At 38.1% G+C, this 15,735-nt stretch overlaps 1 protein-coding gene across 1 annotated transcript; it reads left to right on the forward strand.

The window, feature by feature from the left end:
* Positions 1 to 547: 547 nt before the first annotated feature.
* Positions 548 to 2,570, forward strand: LOC118497509 (cAMP-responsive element modulator-like). The gene is made up of 3 exons (XM_036012087.1): positions 548 to 574; positions 1,630 to 1,727; positions 1,877 to 2,570. The coding sequence occupies exons 1-3, from the start codon at positions 548 to 550 to the stop codon at positions 2,130 to 2,132; spliced, it is 381 nt and encodes a 126-aa protein (XP_035867980.1). The 3' UTR covers positions 2,133 to 2,570.
* Positions 2,571 to 15,735: the final 13,165 nt, after the last annotated feature.

A 15,735-nucleotide genomic window follows, 5' to 3' on the forward strand; every position in this document is an offset into this window, starting at 1 on the left:
CATGTCTTAATAATTCTCAGCATTGTCTCCCTCCCCTGACTTGATGACCCTTGGTTCCAAGAGTTTCTGACTCTAATTATAAAACAAGAAAGTCTGTCCAGTCTCCTTTTTGTATTTTGACTTTGTATTGGGGTGCAGGTGTTTCTTAGTTTTAACTTAGCTGGTACCAGAAGAAAGTATTGTCTTATATTCACAAGGGTTTTCTTTTGTTTTGTTTTGTTTTATTTTTTGTGAAACAATGATTTAATTATCTTTGTACAGCTAAGTGGTGGTGGATCTTGTCTTAAAATTCCTTCCTTTTGAAGAATGGACAAGTCCCTTAATCTCTGTGTGAACTTCAGTTTTTGCCTTTCTGAAAATTAGCAGCCTACCTCACACAAAGAGGTTGTTAGAATTATGTGAGAGTTGTGTGAAAGCCCAGTGTAAAGTGATAAATGTTTGGTGGCAATATTGCAACATTTTTTCTAATAAATTATATTTGTTGGCTAGTATGCTTATTTGTTGGGTGTCCATGAACAGAGATGCATGGTCATGTGTGCAGGTGAACATGTATGCTCATCCATGTGCTTGGGAGGTATATATTCCTTCTTATATTGTTGACATATTTTTTCCTCACCTGAGGACTTTTTTTCAATGCTTTTAAAGAGAGAGGAAGGGAGAGGGAGAGAAACATTCATGTGAGATAGGAGCATTGATTGGTTGCCTCCTTAACTGGGGATCACGTGCACCCAGACTGCAGATAGAACCTGCAACCTTTTGGTTATGGAATGACGCTCCAACCAACTGAGTCACACTGGCCAGGGTACACTGTTCATAGTTTAATAAACTCTTTTGATTTTGTCCAAATCAATTCCCACATAATCGTAATATTAAGTAAAGTGAGTTTACTGTAAATGCCTAACTGTCCTAGACCTTGAATGATAAATGGCTATATATAATGAGAGCAGTCATGTTGAAGAAAGGTTTTTTATTTTAGTTCTGTGAATTTGTTTAATAATCATGTTATAATTTTGTTACATGACTTGAAAAAAATGAAATCATGCTTAAAAGTCTTATCTTTTGAGGACAAATTCCTTATTTAGACCTTCAAGACCTATCATTATCAAATCTTAACAGCTTGTTGTAACATAAATCCTAACTTCAACCAGGCTTATCTGCTTAAATATTCTCTCATCCTGGGACCTATCTAATGTCTAACCTGAAGACCCAGCTCATGTCAGCTGTGGTGTTGCGAAACGGGCCATGAAATTGAGACTTTTTCCTGCCTCTATCGCTCATTCTTTCTCTGTTGGATTTGTGAGGGGACCTTAGGTTTTATGTATCATATATTTAGGCCTTTCCTGTGAAGTCTCACTTGACATTCCAGCCACTATTTACTTGTATTTCTGTAGTATTTATTGTCTGTACTGTTCCTTTCCATACACACTTGTCCTGCAACTGAAATACTTGTCTCTGTGCTTCCTTTCCTAAGCCAGGCGTGAGCTCCATGAGTGCGGGTTCAGTGTGTTCTGCTGGGTGCTTCCCAGTACCTGGCTTAGTACTGCTGCACACAGAGACTGTTAGTCACACTGTTTTGAAAGAAGGAAATCATATTGTTTATGATGTATTTCAGAAACTTTCATATTCTAGGTAGCAACAATTGCAGAGACAGATGAGTCTGCAGAATCAGAAGGTGTAATTGATTTTCACAAACATAGAGAAATCCTCTCACGAAGACCCTCCTACCGGTAAGTTAAGTTTCCACTGTAATGATGCTTTTTTTTTTTTTCAAAAAGAAAGAGTCATTATACATCAAACCAATTCTTCTACTATAGCTTTTCTGTTTTAAATCTCATTTATAGATCTTAATTATTTGTATTGTTAAATTCTGTTTTAGAAAAGTACTGAATGAACTTTCCTCTGATGTGCCTGGTGTTCCCAAGATTGAAGAGGAAAAATCAGAGGAAGAAGGAACACCACCTCACATCACTACTATGGCAGTACCGGCTAGCATATATCAGACTAGCACGGGGCAATACAGTATGTATGCTGCAATTCGATACCATAGAGTACCAGCTTTAAGACTTCTCTCGTTATATGGAAGCAACTGGGGTTTTGCATTAAACTGTTCCATTTTAAATCATAATACCTAATCTGTATATCAGAATGAAAAGTACATGTTAAAGAAGTAAGAGATTTCAATTGACAGCTGTCATACTTTTGAAAAGTAAAAATTTTTTACTGAATATAGAAGAAAATGTTGAGTTTAAAATAAAGAGAATGTTTTTTCTTATTTATATGTTTATATTGCTGTTTAGTAAAAGTTTAAAGCTTACTATGTCATTGCCTTTATGATGCATGCAAACATAACATATAAATGTCTATTTCATTCTTGCTGGCCTTTACTATTGACAATTACATTTTCTATTTACTAATTTAAAAGAGGCATATATGTTATCTAAATTATGTTTTAAATGTAATTTTGTTGTCACTATTCTCTACTGTGTTGATTTGTGCTGCAGTTTTTCCTAGATGACAAGGAAAAAATAATTAATGTTTAAAACTACAATAATTAGATCATTGTATTTGAAATTTTATTTTTCTGTGTATTTTAAGTATATTTTATTGCTTATGCTATTACAGTTATTCAATTTTTCTCCTCTTTATTACCCTCTGTCCCACACCCCCCTCCCTCCACCACTCCCCCACCCCTCAATTCATGTCCATGTGTCCTACCTATAAGTTCTTTGGCTTCTCCATTTCTTATGCTATTCTTAACCTTCCCCTGTCTATTTTGTGCCTACCAATTATGCTTCTTATTCCCTGTACCTATCCCATTCTCCCCCTCCCCATCTTGCTAATAACCCTCCATGTAATCTCCATTTCTGTGATTCTGTTCTTGTTCTAGTTGTTTGCTTAGTTTGTTTTTGTTTTTGTGTCTTGTGTGGGAATGGGGTTTTGTTTTTAGGTTCAGTTGTTGATAGTTGTGAGTTTGTTGTCATTTTACTATGCATAGTTTTGAACTTCTTTTTCTTAGATAAGTCCCTTTAACATTTCACATAATAAGGGCTTGGTGATGATGAACTCCTTCAACTTGACCTTATCTGGGAAGCACTTTATCTGCCCTCCCATTCTAAATGAGAGCTTTGCTGGATAAAGTAATCTTGGATGTAGGTCCTTGCCTTTCATGGCTTGGAATACTTCTTTCCAGCCCCTTCTTGCCTCCAAGGTTTCTTTTGCAAAATCACCTGATAGTCTTATGGGAACTCCTTTGTAGGCAACTGTCTTCTTTTCTCTTGCTGACTTTAAGATTATTTTCTTGTCTTTAATCTTAGGCAATTTAATTATGATGTGTCTTAGGGTGTTCTTCCGTGGGTCCAGCTTCTTTGGAACTTTCTGAGCTTCCTGGATTTCCAGGAAGTCTATTTCCTTTGCCCGACTGGGGGGCTTTTCTTTTATTATTTGTTCAAATAAGTTTTCAATTTCTTGCTCTTCCTCTTCTCCTTCTGGCACCCCTATGATTCTGATGTTTGAACATCTCAAGTTGTCCCAGAAGTTTCTAAGCCTGTCCCCATTTTTCTGAATTCTTGTTTCTTCATTCTATTCCAGTCAAATACTTACTTCTTCCTTTTGTTCCAAATTGTTGATTTGAGTCCCAGTTTCCTTCCCTTCACTGTTGGTTTCCTGTATATTTTGCTTTATTTCACTTTGCATAGCCTTCACTTCTTCCTTTACTTTGCAGCCATACTCAACCATTTCTGTGAGCATCCTGATTATCAGTGTTTTGAACTCTGCATCTGGTAGGTTGGCTATCTCCTCATCACTTTGTACTTTTTGTAGTGTTTTGATCCATTCTTTAATTTGGGCCATATTTCTTTGTTTTGGTGCACCTGTTATGTTGTAAGGGGCAGAACCTTAGGTATTCAAGAGGGTGGGGCAACCCACTTCTCTCCACTGTGGTGCTGTGTGTGGGGGAGGGGTCTGAGAGGGAATAATGCCACTTTCCTGGCTCTTGCCCCACTTTCAGTCACTTCTCCCCTGTCCAGTGAATTGGGTCCTCTGGTGCTAATTCCTGGGTTAGTGTGTTTGTGTATGTTCTAGCACCCTGTGGGTTCCACCAATGGACTCTTCTGTGAGACTGGCAGTTTCTCTTACAGCCACAACCCCCACAGGTTTTAACAGTCAGAGGTTTTGAGGCTTTATTTCCCTGGGAACCCTAGGTTGTATGGTCTGTCTCCTTCTCCAGTTGTTCCTCCCGATTTATCTACATGTGAATGTAGGACTGCCTGGTCCACCAGCCACTGCTTTGCTAGCCTGGTCTGCCAGCCGCTGCCTTGCTGTACATCCTGTCGCCCAGCTGCCCTTCTCACCTGGCTGCCTGTCTCACCCCTCCTACCAGTCTGGATGAATGTTTCTTCCATATTCCTTGGTTGTCCGACTTCCATAAAGTTTTATTTCCTGGCATTTCTGATTGTTTTTAAATTGGTTGTTGTCCTTCTTTTGGGTGTATGAGGAAGCAAAACGTATCTACTTATGCTTCCATTTTGGCCAGAAGTCTGTATTTGACATTTTAAACACCAAAAGCTCTAAATAAATAAATAAGTTCACATTTAGTCTGGTGCATTTTAGTGGGCTGTTCATCTGTGCTTTTTGCTTTAAACACAAAATTTTTCCCCCAAATCAAGGCCATTTGATAAATAAAAATACTTTAGTGAAAAAGGAGATCTAAGAAGGAAAAAAGTATGGGGAGAACAAAACAGCAAAAGGACTGAAAAAGTATAAAAAAAAAACAAAGCTGCTCAGGTACTAGAATATGTGTGATAATAAGTACTGTGTTGGTACAAAAACAGTGTTAATATTTTGGATATGGTTTCTGTTTTCCTTTAAAAAGTAATAATGCCTAGAAAACTCTCAAGTCTTAATTTAAGATGTGGCTGTTAAAGCAAGCTGTAATGTCCTTTAATCTATGGGAAAACCTAAAGAGTCATTAGTTTTTTAGGGTTTTTCTTACAGGGGTGGTGGATTTGCAGCATTAAACACTCTCCTTTGGTAATTCAATTTCTTAGGTAGCCCCTACAACAGTACTTGGCATAAATGGGCTATACTTTGTCTACAACCTCTACAGGATGGTGAGTGGACATGCCTGAAAGTCCATGTTAGGAAAGGAAAACTCCCCACTGTGTATAAGAGTTGGACCCTGAGGTTATCACTGTCTTTTTTCTTTTATTACACCACTGATTTGTGTGTCTTTGTGCCTGGATCACTGGGAACACGTGGTAGTAGTTGTAGAACTGAAAATTGGAGTTTGCCAGCTGTGAGCTTGGCAGAGCAGCACACCAGTCACAGGAGCACTGAGCTCCTCCTGCCCTCAGCCCCAGAGTGGCTGTGCAGGGGTTATGTGAACCTGCTGTCACCTCCTGGCTGGTCAGCTGTGCACATATTATCATATCCTATTTGTGCTGTGATGGAAAAGATTGGGAATTACTGATGAAATAAATAATGTTCAGACACCTTAAAGTTTGGGGAACTACTATCCAAGATACTGTCATCTTGAAAATCACCTGGCATATCCTAATGCCACCTAGGAATTGGTAAAAGCAGCGATCCCTGTACAAGGTGATATGGATGAGGATGATTTAGGTTAATATGCTTAGATTATTAGCTGAAAATTTGAATCACGAAAACATCGAGTTGAGAGAATGTTGAAGCTACAGATGATGTGGAGAAGGCGTTCTGGTCCTGTCATTTGCCAAATGCATCACAGAGAGTGTTGTTTTCCCATCTTAGGTGTTTGGTGTTTGAAGTGGGCATAATACTAGATTGGCAAACTCTGGGGTTAATGTGAGGACACAAGAAGATAACAGGTAGAAGTGGGGAAGAGAAACATACTACTTAGACATGTCACAGAGAAATGTCAGCTAGCTGCAGCCATATCTCAGTCATGTTTCCAAAGTCTTTATTTCTGTGCTCTTCGTGTGGCTTGGAGAAGAGAGCTCAGAATGAGTCACCACTGTGTCCAGGGGGTGAGGGGCAGGCAGGAGTGCAGTCAGGAGCTCTGCTTGAGAAGTAGGAAATCCAATGTTTAGAAGTTAGGCATTTCTCTATTTGCCATATTGGAAGTCGTGGACTGTCTCCTACTTAGGTTTCTTAATTTGGATCCACACTGTATTGACCCTGGCAATTATTTTAATGAAAAGTTGTGATGGTTCTATATATGCTGTCCCCACGTGAAAATGGGCATTTATTGGTTCACAAAAAGCCGTAATGCCTTTGTTAATGCATTTTGTAAACATTTAGTGACCCATTATGGTTAATAATTATTTCATTTGGAGAGTGAATGTTAATATTTCAAATTTTTATTTTTTTGCATTTTTAATTGTTTAAAAAAATTAAAAACTGCAATAGTTTTAATTGCAGTTTTAATTGTTCAAGTACAGTTGTCTCCATTTTCCTCCTACCACTATCCCCGCAACCCCAGCCATCCCCACCTCCCACCCTCAATCCTTACCTCCTTTTCGTGTTGTCCATGTGTTCTTTATAAATGTTCCTGAAAACCCTTACTCCTTTTTCTCCCTTTATCCCCTCCCACCTCCTCTCAGGTCAGTTTGTTCTTAATTTCAATGTCTCTGGTTATATTTTTCTTGCTTGTTTGTTTTGTTGACTAGATTCCACTTATAGGTGAGGTCATAGGGTATTTGTCCTTCACCACCTAGCTTATTTCACTTAACATAATGCTCTCCAGTTCTATCCATGCTGTTGTAAAGGGTAGGAGCTCCTTCTTTCTTTCTGCTGCATAGTACTCCATTGTGTAAATGTACTACAGTTATTTGATCATTTACTGATGGGCACTTAGGTTGCTTCCAGCACTTGGCTATTGTAAATTGTGCTACTATGAACATTGGGTTGCATAAGTTCTTTTGAATTGCTGTTTCAGGATTCTTAGAGTATAATCCCTGCAGTGGAATTGTCAGGTCAAAAGGCAGTTCCATTTTTAGTTTTCTGGGGAAATTGCATACTGTTTTCCATAGGGGCTGCATCAGTCTACATTCCCACCAACAATGTACTATGGTTGCCTTTTCTCTATATCCTCTCCAAACCTGTTTGTTGATTTATTTATGATGACCATTCTGACTGGTGTGAAGTAGTATCTCATTGTGTTTTAATTTGCATCTCTCTGATGGCTAGTGATGCTGAGCATCTTTTCACATGTCTCTGGGCCCTTTGTATGTTCTCCTTGGAGAACTGTCTGTTCAAGTCCTTCACCCATTTTTTGATTGGGTTGTTTATCTTCCTGGAGTGGAATTGTGTGAGTTCTTTATATATTTTGGACATCAGGCCCTTGTCCAGGGTACCATTTGCAAATATTTTTTCCATAAAGTTGGTTCCCTTTTCACTTTGCTGATATTTTCTTTAGCTGTGCAGGAGCTTTTTATTTTGATGGGCTCTTACTTGTTTATTCTTTCCTTTATGTCCCTTGCTCTAGGGGACATATCAGTGAAAATATTGTTACATGGAATATCTGAGATTTTTGGGTCTGTGTTCTCCTCTGAAACTTTTATTTTGTCACAAATTATCTTTAAGTCTTTTATGCACCTTGAAGTAATTTTTGTGTATGGTGTGAGTTGGTGATCGAGTTTCAATTTTTTTGCATGTACTTGTCCAGATCTCCCAACCCCATTTATTGAAGAGGCTATTTTTACTCCATTTTGTACTTCTTCCCCCTTGTCAAATATTAATTGACCATAGACACTTGGGTTTATTTCTGGGCTTGCTATTCTGTTCCATTGGCCTATGTGTGTTTTTTTTTCTTTTGTTTTTGTTTTGTTTTGTTTTTATGCCAGTACCAGACTGTTTCGACTTCAGTGGCCTTCTAACACAGCTTGATATCAGGCATTGTGATCCCTCTTACTTTGTTCTTCTTTTTCAAAATTGCTGTGGCTATTCAGGATCATTTATGTTTCCATATAAATTTTTGAAATGTTTGTTTTTTATCTGTGAAGTGTGCCATTGGTACTTTAATAAGGATTGTGTTGAATCTATAAATTGCTTTGGGTAGTATGGACATTTTGATGATGTTAATTCTTCCTGTCCATGAACATGGTACCTGCTTCCATTTATTTTGTGTCTTCCTTAATTTCTTTCTTCATTGTTGTGTAGTTTTCTGAGTACAGCTCTTTTTCCTCCGTGGTTAGCTTTATTCCTAGGTCTTTTATTTTTCCTGTCACTATATCTAATGAGATTTTTTTCCTGATTTCTATTGCCAATTTTTCATTGTTGGTATACAAAAAGGCCTTTGATTTCTTTTTTTAAGTATATTTTATTGATTATGCTATTACAGTTTTCCAAATTTTTCCCTTTTATCCTCCCTCCTCCCTGCTTCCCCCAATCTTCCAGCATCCCCCCAACCTTAGTTCATGCCCATGGTTGTACATATAAGTTCTTTGAGTTCTCTGTTTCCTATACCATTTTTTATCTCTCCCTGTCTATTTAATACCTACCAACTATGCTTCTTCTTCCCTGTACTTTTTCCCCCTATTCCTCCCCTCCCCCTCCCCACCAGAAACCCTCCATGTGATGTCCATTTCTCTGATTCTGTTCCAGTTCTAGTTGTTTGCTTAGTTTTTGTTTTCATTATTTTTCTTTCTTTTATTATTTTAGGTTCATTTGTTAATAGTTGTGAGTTTGTTGTCATTTTCCTGTTCATAGTTTTGATCTTCCTTTTCTTAGATAAGTCCTTCTAATGTTTCATATAATAAGGCTTGCTGATGATGAACTCCTTTAACTTATCTGGGGAGCTCTTTATCTGCCCTTCCATTCTAAATGAAAGGTTTGCTGGATAGAGTAATCTTGGATGTAGGGCCTTGCCTTTTCTGAGTTGGAATACTTCTTTCCAGACCCTTCTTGTCTATAAGGTTTCTTTTGAGAAATCAGCTGATCATCTTATGGGAACTCCTTTGTAGGTAACTCTTTTCTTTCCTCTTGCTGCTTTTAAGATTCTCTCTTTGTTTTTAATCTTGGGTAATGGTGATGTGCTTTGGTGTGTTCCTCCTTGGGTCCAACCTCTTTGGGACTCTCTGGGCTTCCTGGACTTCCCAAAAGTCTATTTTCTTCACTAGATTGGGGAAGTTTTCCTTCATTATTTGTTCAAATAAGTTTTCAATTTCTTGCTGTTGTTCTTCTCCTTCTGGCACATCTATAACTTGGATATTGGAATGTTTCAAGTTGTCCCAGAGGTTGCTAAGTCTCTCTTCATTGTTTTGGATTCTTGTTTCTTCATTCAGTTCCAGTTGGATGTTTATTTCTTCCTTTTGTTCCAAATCATTGATTTGAGTCCTGGTTTCCTTCCTGTCACTGTTGGTTCCCTGAATATTTTACTTTATGTCATTTTGGGTATCTTTTATTTGTTCTTTCATTTTTTGACCAAGCTCAATCAGTTTTGTGAGCATTTTGATTACCAGGGCTTTAAATTCCCCATCAAATATGTTGGCTATATTCTCATCATTCAGCTCTCTTTTGATGTTTTCCTCTGTTCTTTCATTTTGGCCCTATTTCTTTGTTCAGGGCCCTTGTTAAGTTGCAATGGGGCAGGGCCTTAGGTATTCACCCAGGCAGGGAAAACCTCCTTTCTACACTTAGGCACTGCCTTTGGGGGCAGTGCCACAGAGGGAACAATGCAGCTCATCTGCTCATCTCTAGCACACTTTTCAACAAACTCTTGTGTGGGACTGGGAGTTTCTCCTACCACAGCAACTGCTGTAGGCCACAGCCACCTCTGAATTTCAGTTTCCCCTTAAGTCAGCCTTCAACACAGCCTGCCACCTCAACACAACACACCCAGACCCCACAGTCTGCTGCTTCCCCTTGGTTTCTCACTGTCCACAGCCTTACCGGTCTGGTTGTTCTGTTTGACTATTTCTTTAATTCTGTGGTTGTCAGAGTTCCATGCAGTTTGATTTTTCTGGCACTACTGGTTGTTTATTGATTTTAGATGGATTGTTATCCCCCTTTTGGTTGTGCAAGGAAGTGAAGGGTTTCTACCTATGCCTCCATCTTGGATGGAACTCCTTTCTCTCATTTCTTTTTTTTTCTATTGCTTCTTTTTTATTTTATTTTAATCATTGTTCAAATACAGTTTTCTCCTTTTTACTCCCAATCCAGTCCCCCGTCCCACCCTCACCACTTCCCTCCCATTACCACCCTCCCCTTAGTTTTTGACCATGTGTCCTTTAAGTTTGTTCCTGTGAACCCTTCCCACTGTCCCCTTAAATTCCTTCTTCTCTCCCCTGTGGCCACTGTCAGCCTGTCCTCTATTTCAGTGTCTTTGGTTATATTTTGCTTGTTTCTTTGTTTTGTTGTTTAGGTTCCTGTTAAAGGTGAGATCATATGGTATTTGTCTTTCACTGCCTGGCTTGTTAAGCTTAGCATAATGTTTTCCAGCTCCATCCACGCTGTTGCAAAGGGTAGGAGCTCCTTCTTTCTTTCTGCTGCATAGAATTCCATTGTGTAAATGTACCATAGTTTTTTGATCCATTCATTTACTGATGGGCATCTAGGTTGCTTCCAGCACCTAGCTATTGTAAATAGTGCTGCTAGGAACATTGGGATGCATAGGTTCTTTTGAATTGGTGTTTTAGTATTCTTAGGATAGAGTCCCAGCAGTGAAATTGCAGGGTCAAAAGGCAGATCCATTTTTAGTTTTCTGAGGAAGTTCCAAACTGCTTTCATAGTGGTTGTACCAGTCTGCAGTCCCACCAACAATGCACTAGGGTCCCCTTTTCTCCACAACCTCTCCAACACTTGTTGTTTGTTGCTTTGTTTATGATAGCCATTCTGACTGGTGTGAAGTGGTATCTCATTGTGGTTTTAATTTGCATCTCTCTGATAGCTAGCGATATTGAACATCGTTTCATGTGTCTTTGGATTTTCTGTATGTCCTCCTTGGAGAAGTGTCTGTTCAAGTCCTTTGCCCACTTTTTAATTGGATTCCTTGTCTTTCTAGAGTGCAGTCATGTAAGTTCTTTATATATTTTGGAGATTAAACCCTTGTCTGAGATATCATTGGCAAATATGTTTTCCCATACAGTTGGTTCTCTTTTAATTTTGATGCTGTTTTCTTTAGCTGTGCAGAAGCTTTTAATTTTGATGAGGTCCCATTTGTTTATTCTTTCCTTTATGTCCCTTGCTCTAGGGGACAAGTCAGTAAAAAAGTTTCTTTGTGAAATATCTGAGATCCTCCTACATACGTTCTCCTCTAGGACTTTAATGGTGTCACGGTTTATATTTCAGTCTTTTATCCACCTTGAATTTATTTTTGTATATGGTGTAAGTTGGTACTCAAGTTTCATTTTTTTGCATGTAGCTGTCCAGTTCTCCCAACACCATTTGTTGAAGAGGCTATTTTTATTCCATTTTATGATGCTGCCTCCTTTGTCAAATATTAATTGACCATAGAGACTTGGGCTTATTTCTGGGCTCTCTGTTCTGTTCCATTGGTCTATGTGCCTGTTTTTATGCCAGTACCAGGCTGTTTTGATTACAGTGGCCTTGTAGTATAGTTTAGTGACAGGTATTGTGATCCCTCCTACTTTACTTTTCTTTCTCAAAATTGCAGCAGCTATTCGCGGTCGTTTATGGTTCCATATGAATTGTTGAAGTGTTTGTTCTATGTCTGTGAAATAAGTCATTGGTACTTTAATAGGTATTGCATTGAATGTGTAAATTGCTTTGGGTAGTATGGACATTTTGATGATATTAATTCTTCCTATCCATGAACACGGTATATGTTTCCGTTTGTTTGTGTCTTCCTTGATTTCTTCAGTGTTGTGTAGTTTTCTGAATACAGGTCTTTTACCTCTTTGGTTAGGTTTATTCCTAGGTATTTTATTTTTCTTTTTGCTATTTCAAATGGGATTTTTTTCTTGATCTCTGTTTCTGCTGTTTCATTACTGGTGTACAGAAATGCCTTTGATTTCTGGATATTGACTTTGTATCCCGCTGTTTTGCCAAATTCATTTATTAGGTCAAGCAGTTTTGTGGTGGAGTCTATACGATTTTCTATGTATACTATCATGTCATCTGCAAACAGTGACAGTTTTGTTTCCTCCTTTCCGATTTGGATTCCTTTTATTTCTTTTTCTTGTCTGATTGCTGTGGCTAAAACTTCCAGTACTATATTGAATAGAAGTGGTGATAGTGGACAGCCTTGTCTTGTTCCTGATCTTAGTGGAAAATATTTTAATTTTTGGCCATTGAGTATGATATTGGCTGAAGGTCTCTCATATATGGCCTTTATGATGTTGAGGAATACTCCCTCTATTCCCACTTTGCCGAGTGTTTTTATCATGAATGAGTGCTGTACCTTATCAAATGCTTTTTCTGCATCAATTGATATGATCATGTGGTTTTTGTGTTTTCTTTTGTTTATGTGATGTATTACATTTACTGACTTGCGAATATTGAACCATCCTTGCATCCCTGGAATGAATCCCACTTGGTCATGGTGTATGATCTTTTTAATGTATTGTAGGGTATGGTTTGCCAGTATTTTGTTGAGGATTTTAGCGTCAATGTTCATCAGTGATATTGGCCTGAAGTTTTCTTTCTTTGTTGTGTCTTTATCTGGTTTTGGAATTAGGATGATGTTGGCCTCATAAAAAGAGTTTGGGAGACTCCCATATTTTTGGATTTTTTGGAATAGTCTGTGAAGGATAGTGGTTAACTCTTCCTTAAATGCTTTGTAGAATTCTCCTGTGAAACCATCTGGTCCTGGGCTTTTGTGTGTTGCAAGTTTTTTGAGTACTGCTTCAATTTCTTTTGTTGTTATTGGTCTGTTTAGGCTTTCTGCTTCTTTTCTATTGAGTTTTGGAAGATTATATTTTTCTAGAAAGTTGTCCATTTCACCTAGGTTTTCAGATTTCTTGGCATACAGCTCTTTGGAGTAATTTCTTACAATCCTTTGTATTTCTGTGGTATCTGTTGTAATCTCTCCTGTTTCATTTCTGATTGTGTTTATTTGGGTCTTGTCTTTTATTTTCTTGATGAGCCTGTTTAAAGTCTTGTCGATTTTGTTTATCTTTTCAAAGAACCAACTCTTGGATTCATTGATCCTTAGACTTGTGCTTTTAGTCTCTATGTCATTTAATTCTGCTCTGATCTTGGTTATTTCCTTCCTTCTGCTTGCTCTGGGCTGCCTTTGTTGTTGTTCCTCGAGTTCTTGTAGATGTAGGGTTAGATTGTTTGTTTGGAATGTTTCTAACCTTTTTAGGTGGGCCTGTATCGCTATGAACTTCCCTCTCAGGACTGCCTTGGCTGTGTCCCATAAGCTTTGGGTTGTTGTGAGTTCATTTTCATTTGTTTCCAGAAACCTTTTGATTTATTCCCTAATATCATTCTTGACCCATTCATGGTTTAATAGCATGCTATTTAATCTCCATGATTTTGAGTGTGTTTGGTTTTTTTCCTTCGGGTTGGTTTCTAGCTTCAGTCCCTTGTGGTCTGAGAAATTGCTTGGTATGATTTCAATTTTCTTGAAATTGTTGAGGCTTGTTTTGTGTCCTATCATGTGATCTATCTTTGAAAATGTTCCGTGTACATTTGAAAAGAATGTATATTTAGTTTCTTTTGGATGGAGGGCTCTGTATAGATCAGTAAAGTCCATTTCATCAAGGGTATTGTTCAATGCCACAATATCTTTGTTGATATTTTGTTTAGAAGATCTGTCCATTTTTGATAGTGGGTTGTTAAAATCTCCCACTATAATTGTGTTGCTGTCCATATCTTTCTTGAAGTTCTCTAAGATTTTCTTTATGTATTTGGGTGCTCCTATGTTGGGTGCATATATATTTATGTCTTATTGATGGATTCTTCCCTTGAGTATTATGAATTGACCTTCTGGGTCTCTCTTTATGGACATTTTTTGGAAGTCTATTTTGTCTGATATGAGTATTGCTAAACCCGGCTTTTTTTCCCTGTCCATTTGCTTGGAAGATTTGTTTCCAGCCCTTCACTTTCAGCCTGTGTAGGTCTTTTATGTTGAGGTGGGTCTCTTGTAGACAGAAGTTATGTGGGTCATTTTTTCTTATCTGTTCAGCTATTCTATGTCTTTTGATTGGAGCATTTGATCCATTTACGTTTAAGGTTGTTATTGATAGTTACTTATTCATTGTCTTTTATGTACGTGTGTTCCTCTCTCTCTCTCTTTTCCCTGCCTTCCTTAAAACAGTCCTTTTAGAATCTCTTGCAGAGCTGGTTGGTCAAGGTGTGTTCTTTTAGACTTCTTTTGTCTGGGAAGCTTCTTATTTGGCCTTCTATCTTGATCGAGAGCCTTGCTGGATATAGTAGCCTTGGTTGCAGACCTCTGGTTCCCATTACCTGCAGTATTTCTTGCCATTCTCTTCTGGCTTGAAGTGTTTCCATTGAGAAGTCAGCTGTTAGCTTTATTGGGGCTCCCTTGTATGTTACTTCCTGTCTTTTCCTTGCTGCCTTTAAGATTCTCTCTTTGTCTTGAAATTTTGTCATTTTAATTAAGATGTGCCTTGGGGTGGGCCTCTTTGGGTTCCTCTTGATTGGGACTCTCTGTGTTTCCTGGATTTGTGTGACTTTTTCTCTCATCAAATTAGGGAAGTTCTCCTTCATTATTTTTTCAACTAGGTTTTTGATCCCTTGCTCTTCTTCTTCTCCTGCTTGTATCCCTATTATACGGATATTGTTACGTTTCATATTGTCTTGCATTCCTCTGAATCCCTCTTCATTCTTTCTGAGCCTCTTTTCCTTTTCTTGCTTTTTCTGGATGCTGTTTTCTACTTTGTCCTCCAGCTCACTAATCTGATCTTCTGCTTCATCGATCCTGCTTTTCATTCCTTCTACTGTGTTCTTCAGTTCAGAAATTGTATTCTTCATTTCCTCTTGACCTTTGTTGAGAGTTTCTATTTCCTTTTTCATGTTTATGTAGTTTGCAGTGAGATTGATGTAGTTTCCCTATAATTTCTGAAAACTCATTGTGAGTTCATTGAACTTCCTGATAATCATTGTTTTGAATTCACTATCTGATAGTTGAGTTGCCTCTACTTCATTTAGCACTTTTCCTGTGGCTTCCTTGTTTCCCTTCAATTGGGGGTTGTTTCTTTGTTTTCTCATTGTTCGTGGGTTTCTTCTTTTTTCTTCTTGTTTGTTAATTTGATCTTTTGTGATTCCCTGTAATTATGGTGTGAACTTCTGTGGTAGAATACTTGTGAGATTCAGTGGTGCAATCTCCTTCGTGTATCCTGGTGTTCACAGCTTCCCCCTTGTCTTTTTTTTTGTATTCAGTTGGAGGAGTAAGGCAAAATGGTTTAAGACAGCAAGACAGTATACTATGATATTCACATTAGCAGCCAGTAGAGAAGAGATGGGTTATCCTTTGGCTCCTTACAGTGTTAACCGTGATCCTCCACCCCAGTATCCACGTTTTAGAAAGGATGGAAAGAAGGTAAGACTCTTATTGGGGACAAGAGGATTGTTAGATGGATCTAGATAGCTGTGAGCCTGTGGGAGGTCAGATTCTAAGGTAGGGATGGACTAAAGATTAGTATATAGGAGTAGTGAGTAAAAGAATAGAGACAACCCCCACAATAGTATAGTTCAGAAAATTGCAAAGTGGGTTGAGATCAGGTAGGTGTATTGAGAAGCATTTACAATTGTATAGACTAGGTCTTGCTAGCAGTAATAGTTAAGTGATAGTCTTGTGGCAGAATTGATGAGGTCTAGATAACAACAATA

Source organism: Phyllostomus discolor, chromosome 1 (genome assembly GCF_004126475.2).
Source record: "Phyllostomus discolor isolate MPI-MPIP mPhyDis1 chromosome 1, mPhyDis1.pri.v3, whole genome shotgun sequence".
NCBI classification, from domain to species: Eukaryota; Metazoa; Chordata; class Mammalia; order Chiroptera; family Phyllostomidae; genus Phyllostomus; species Phyllostomus discolor.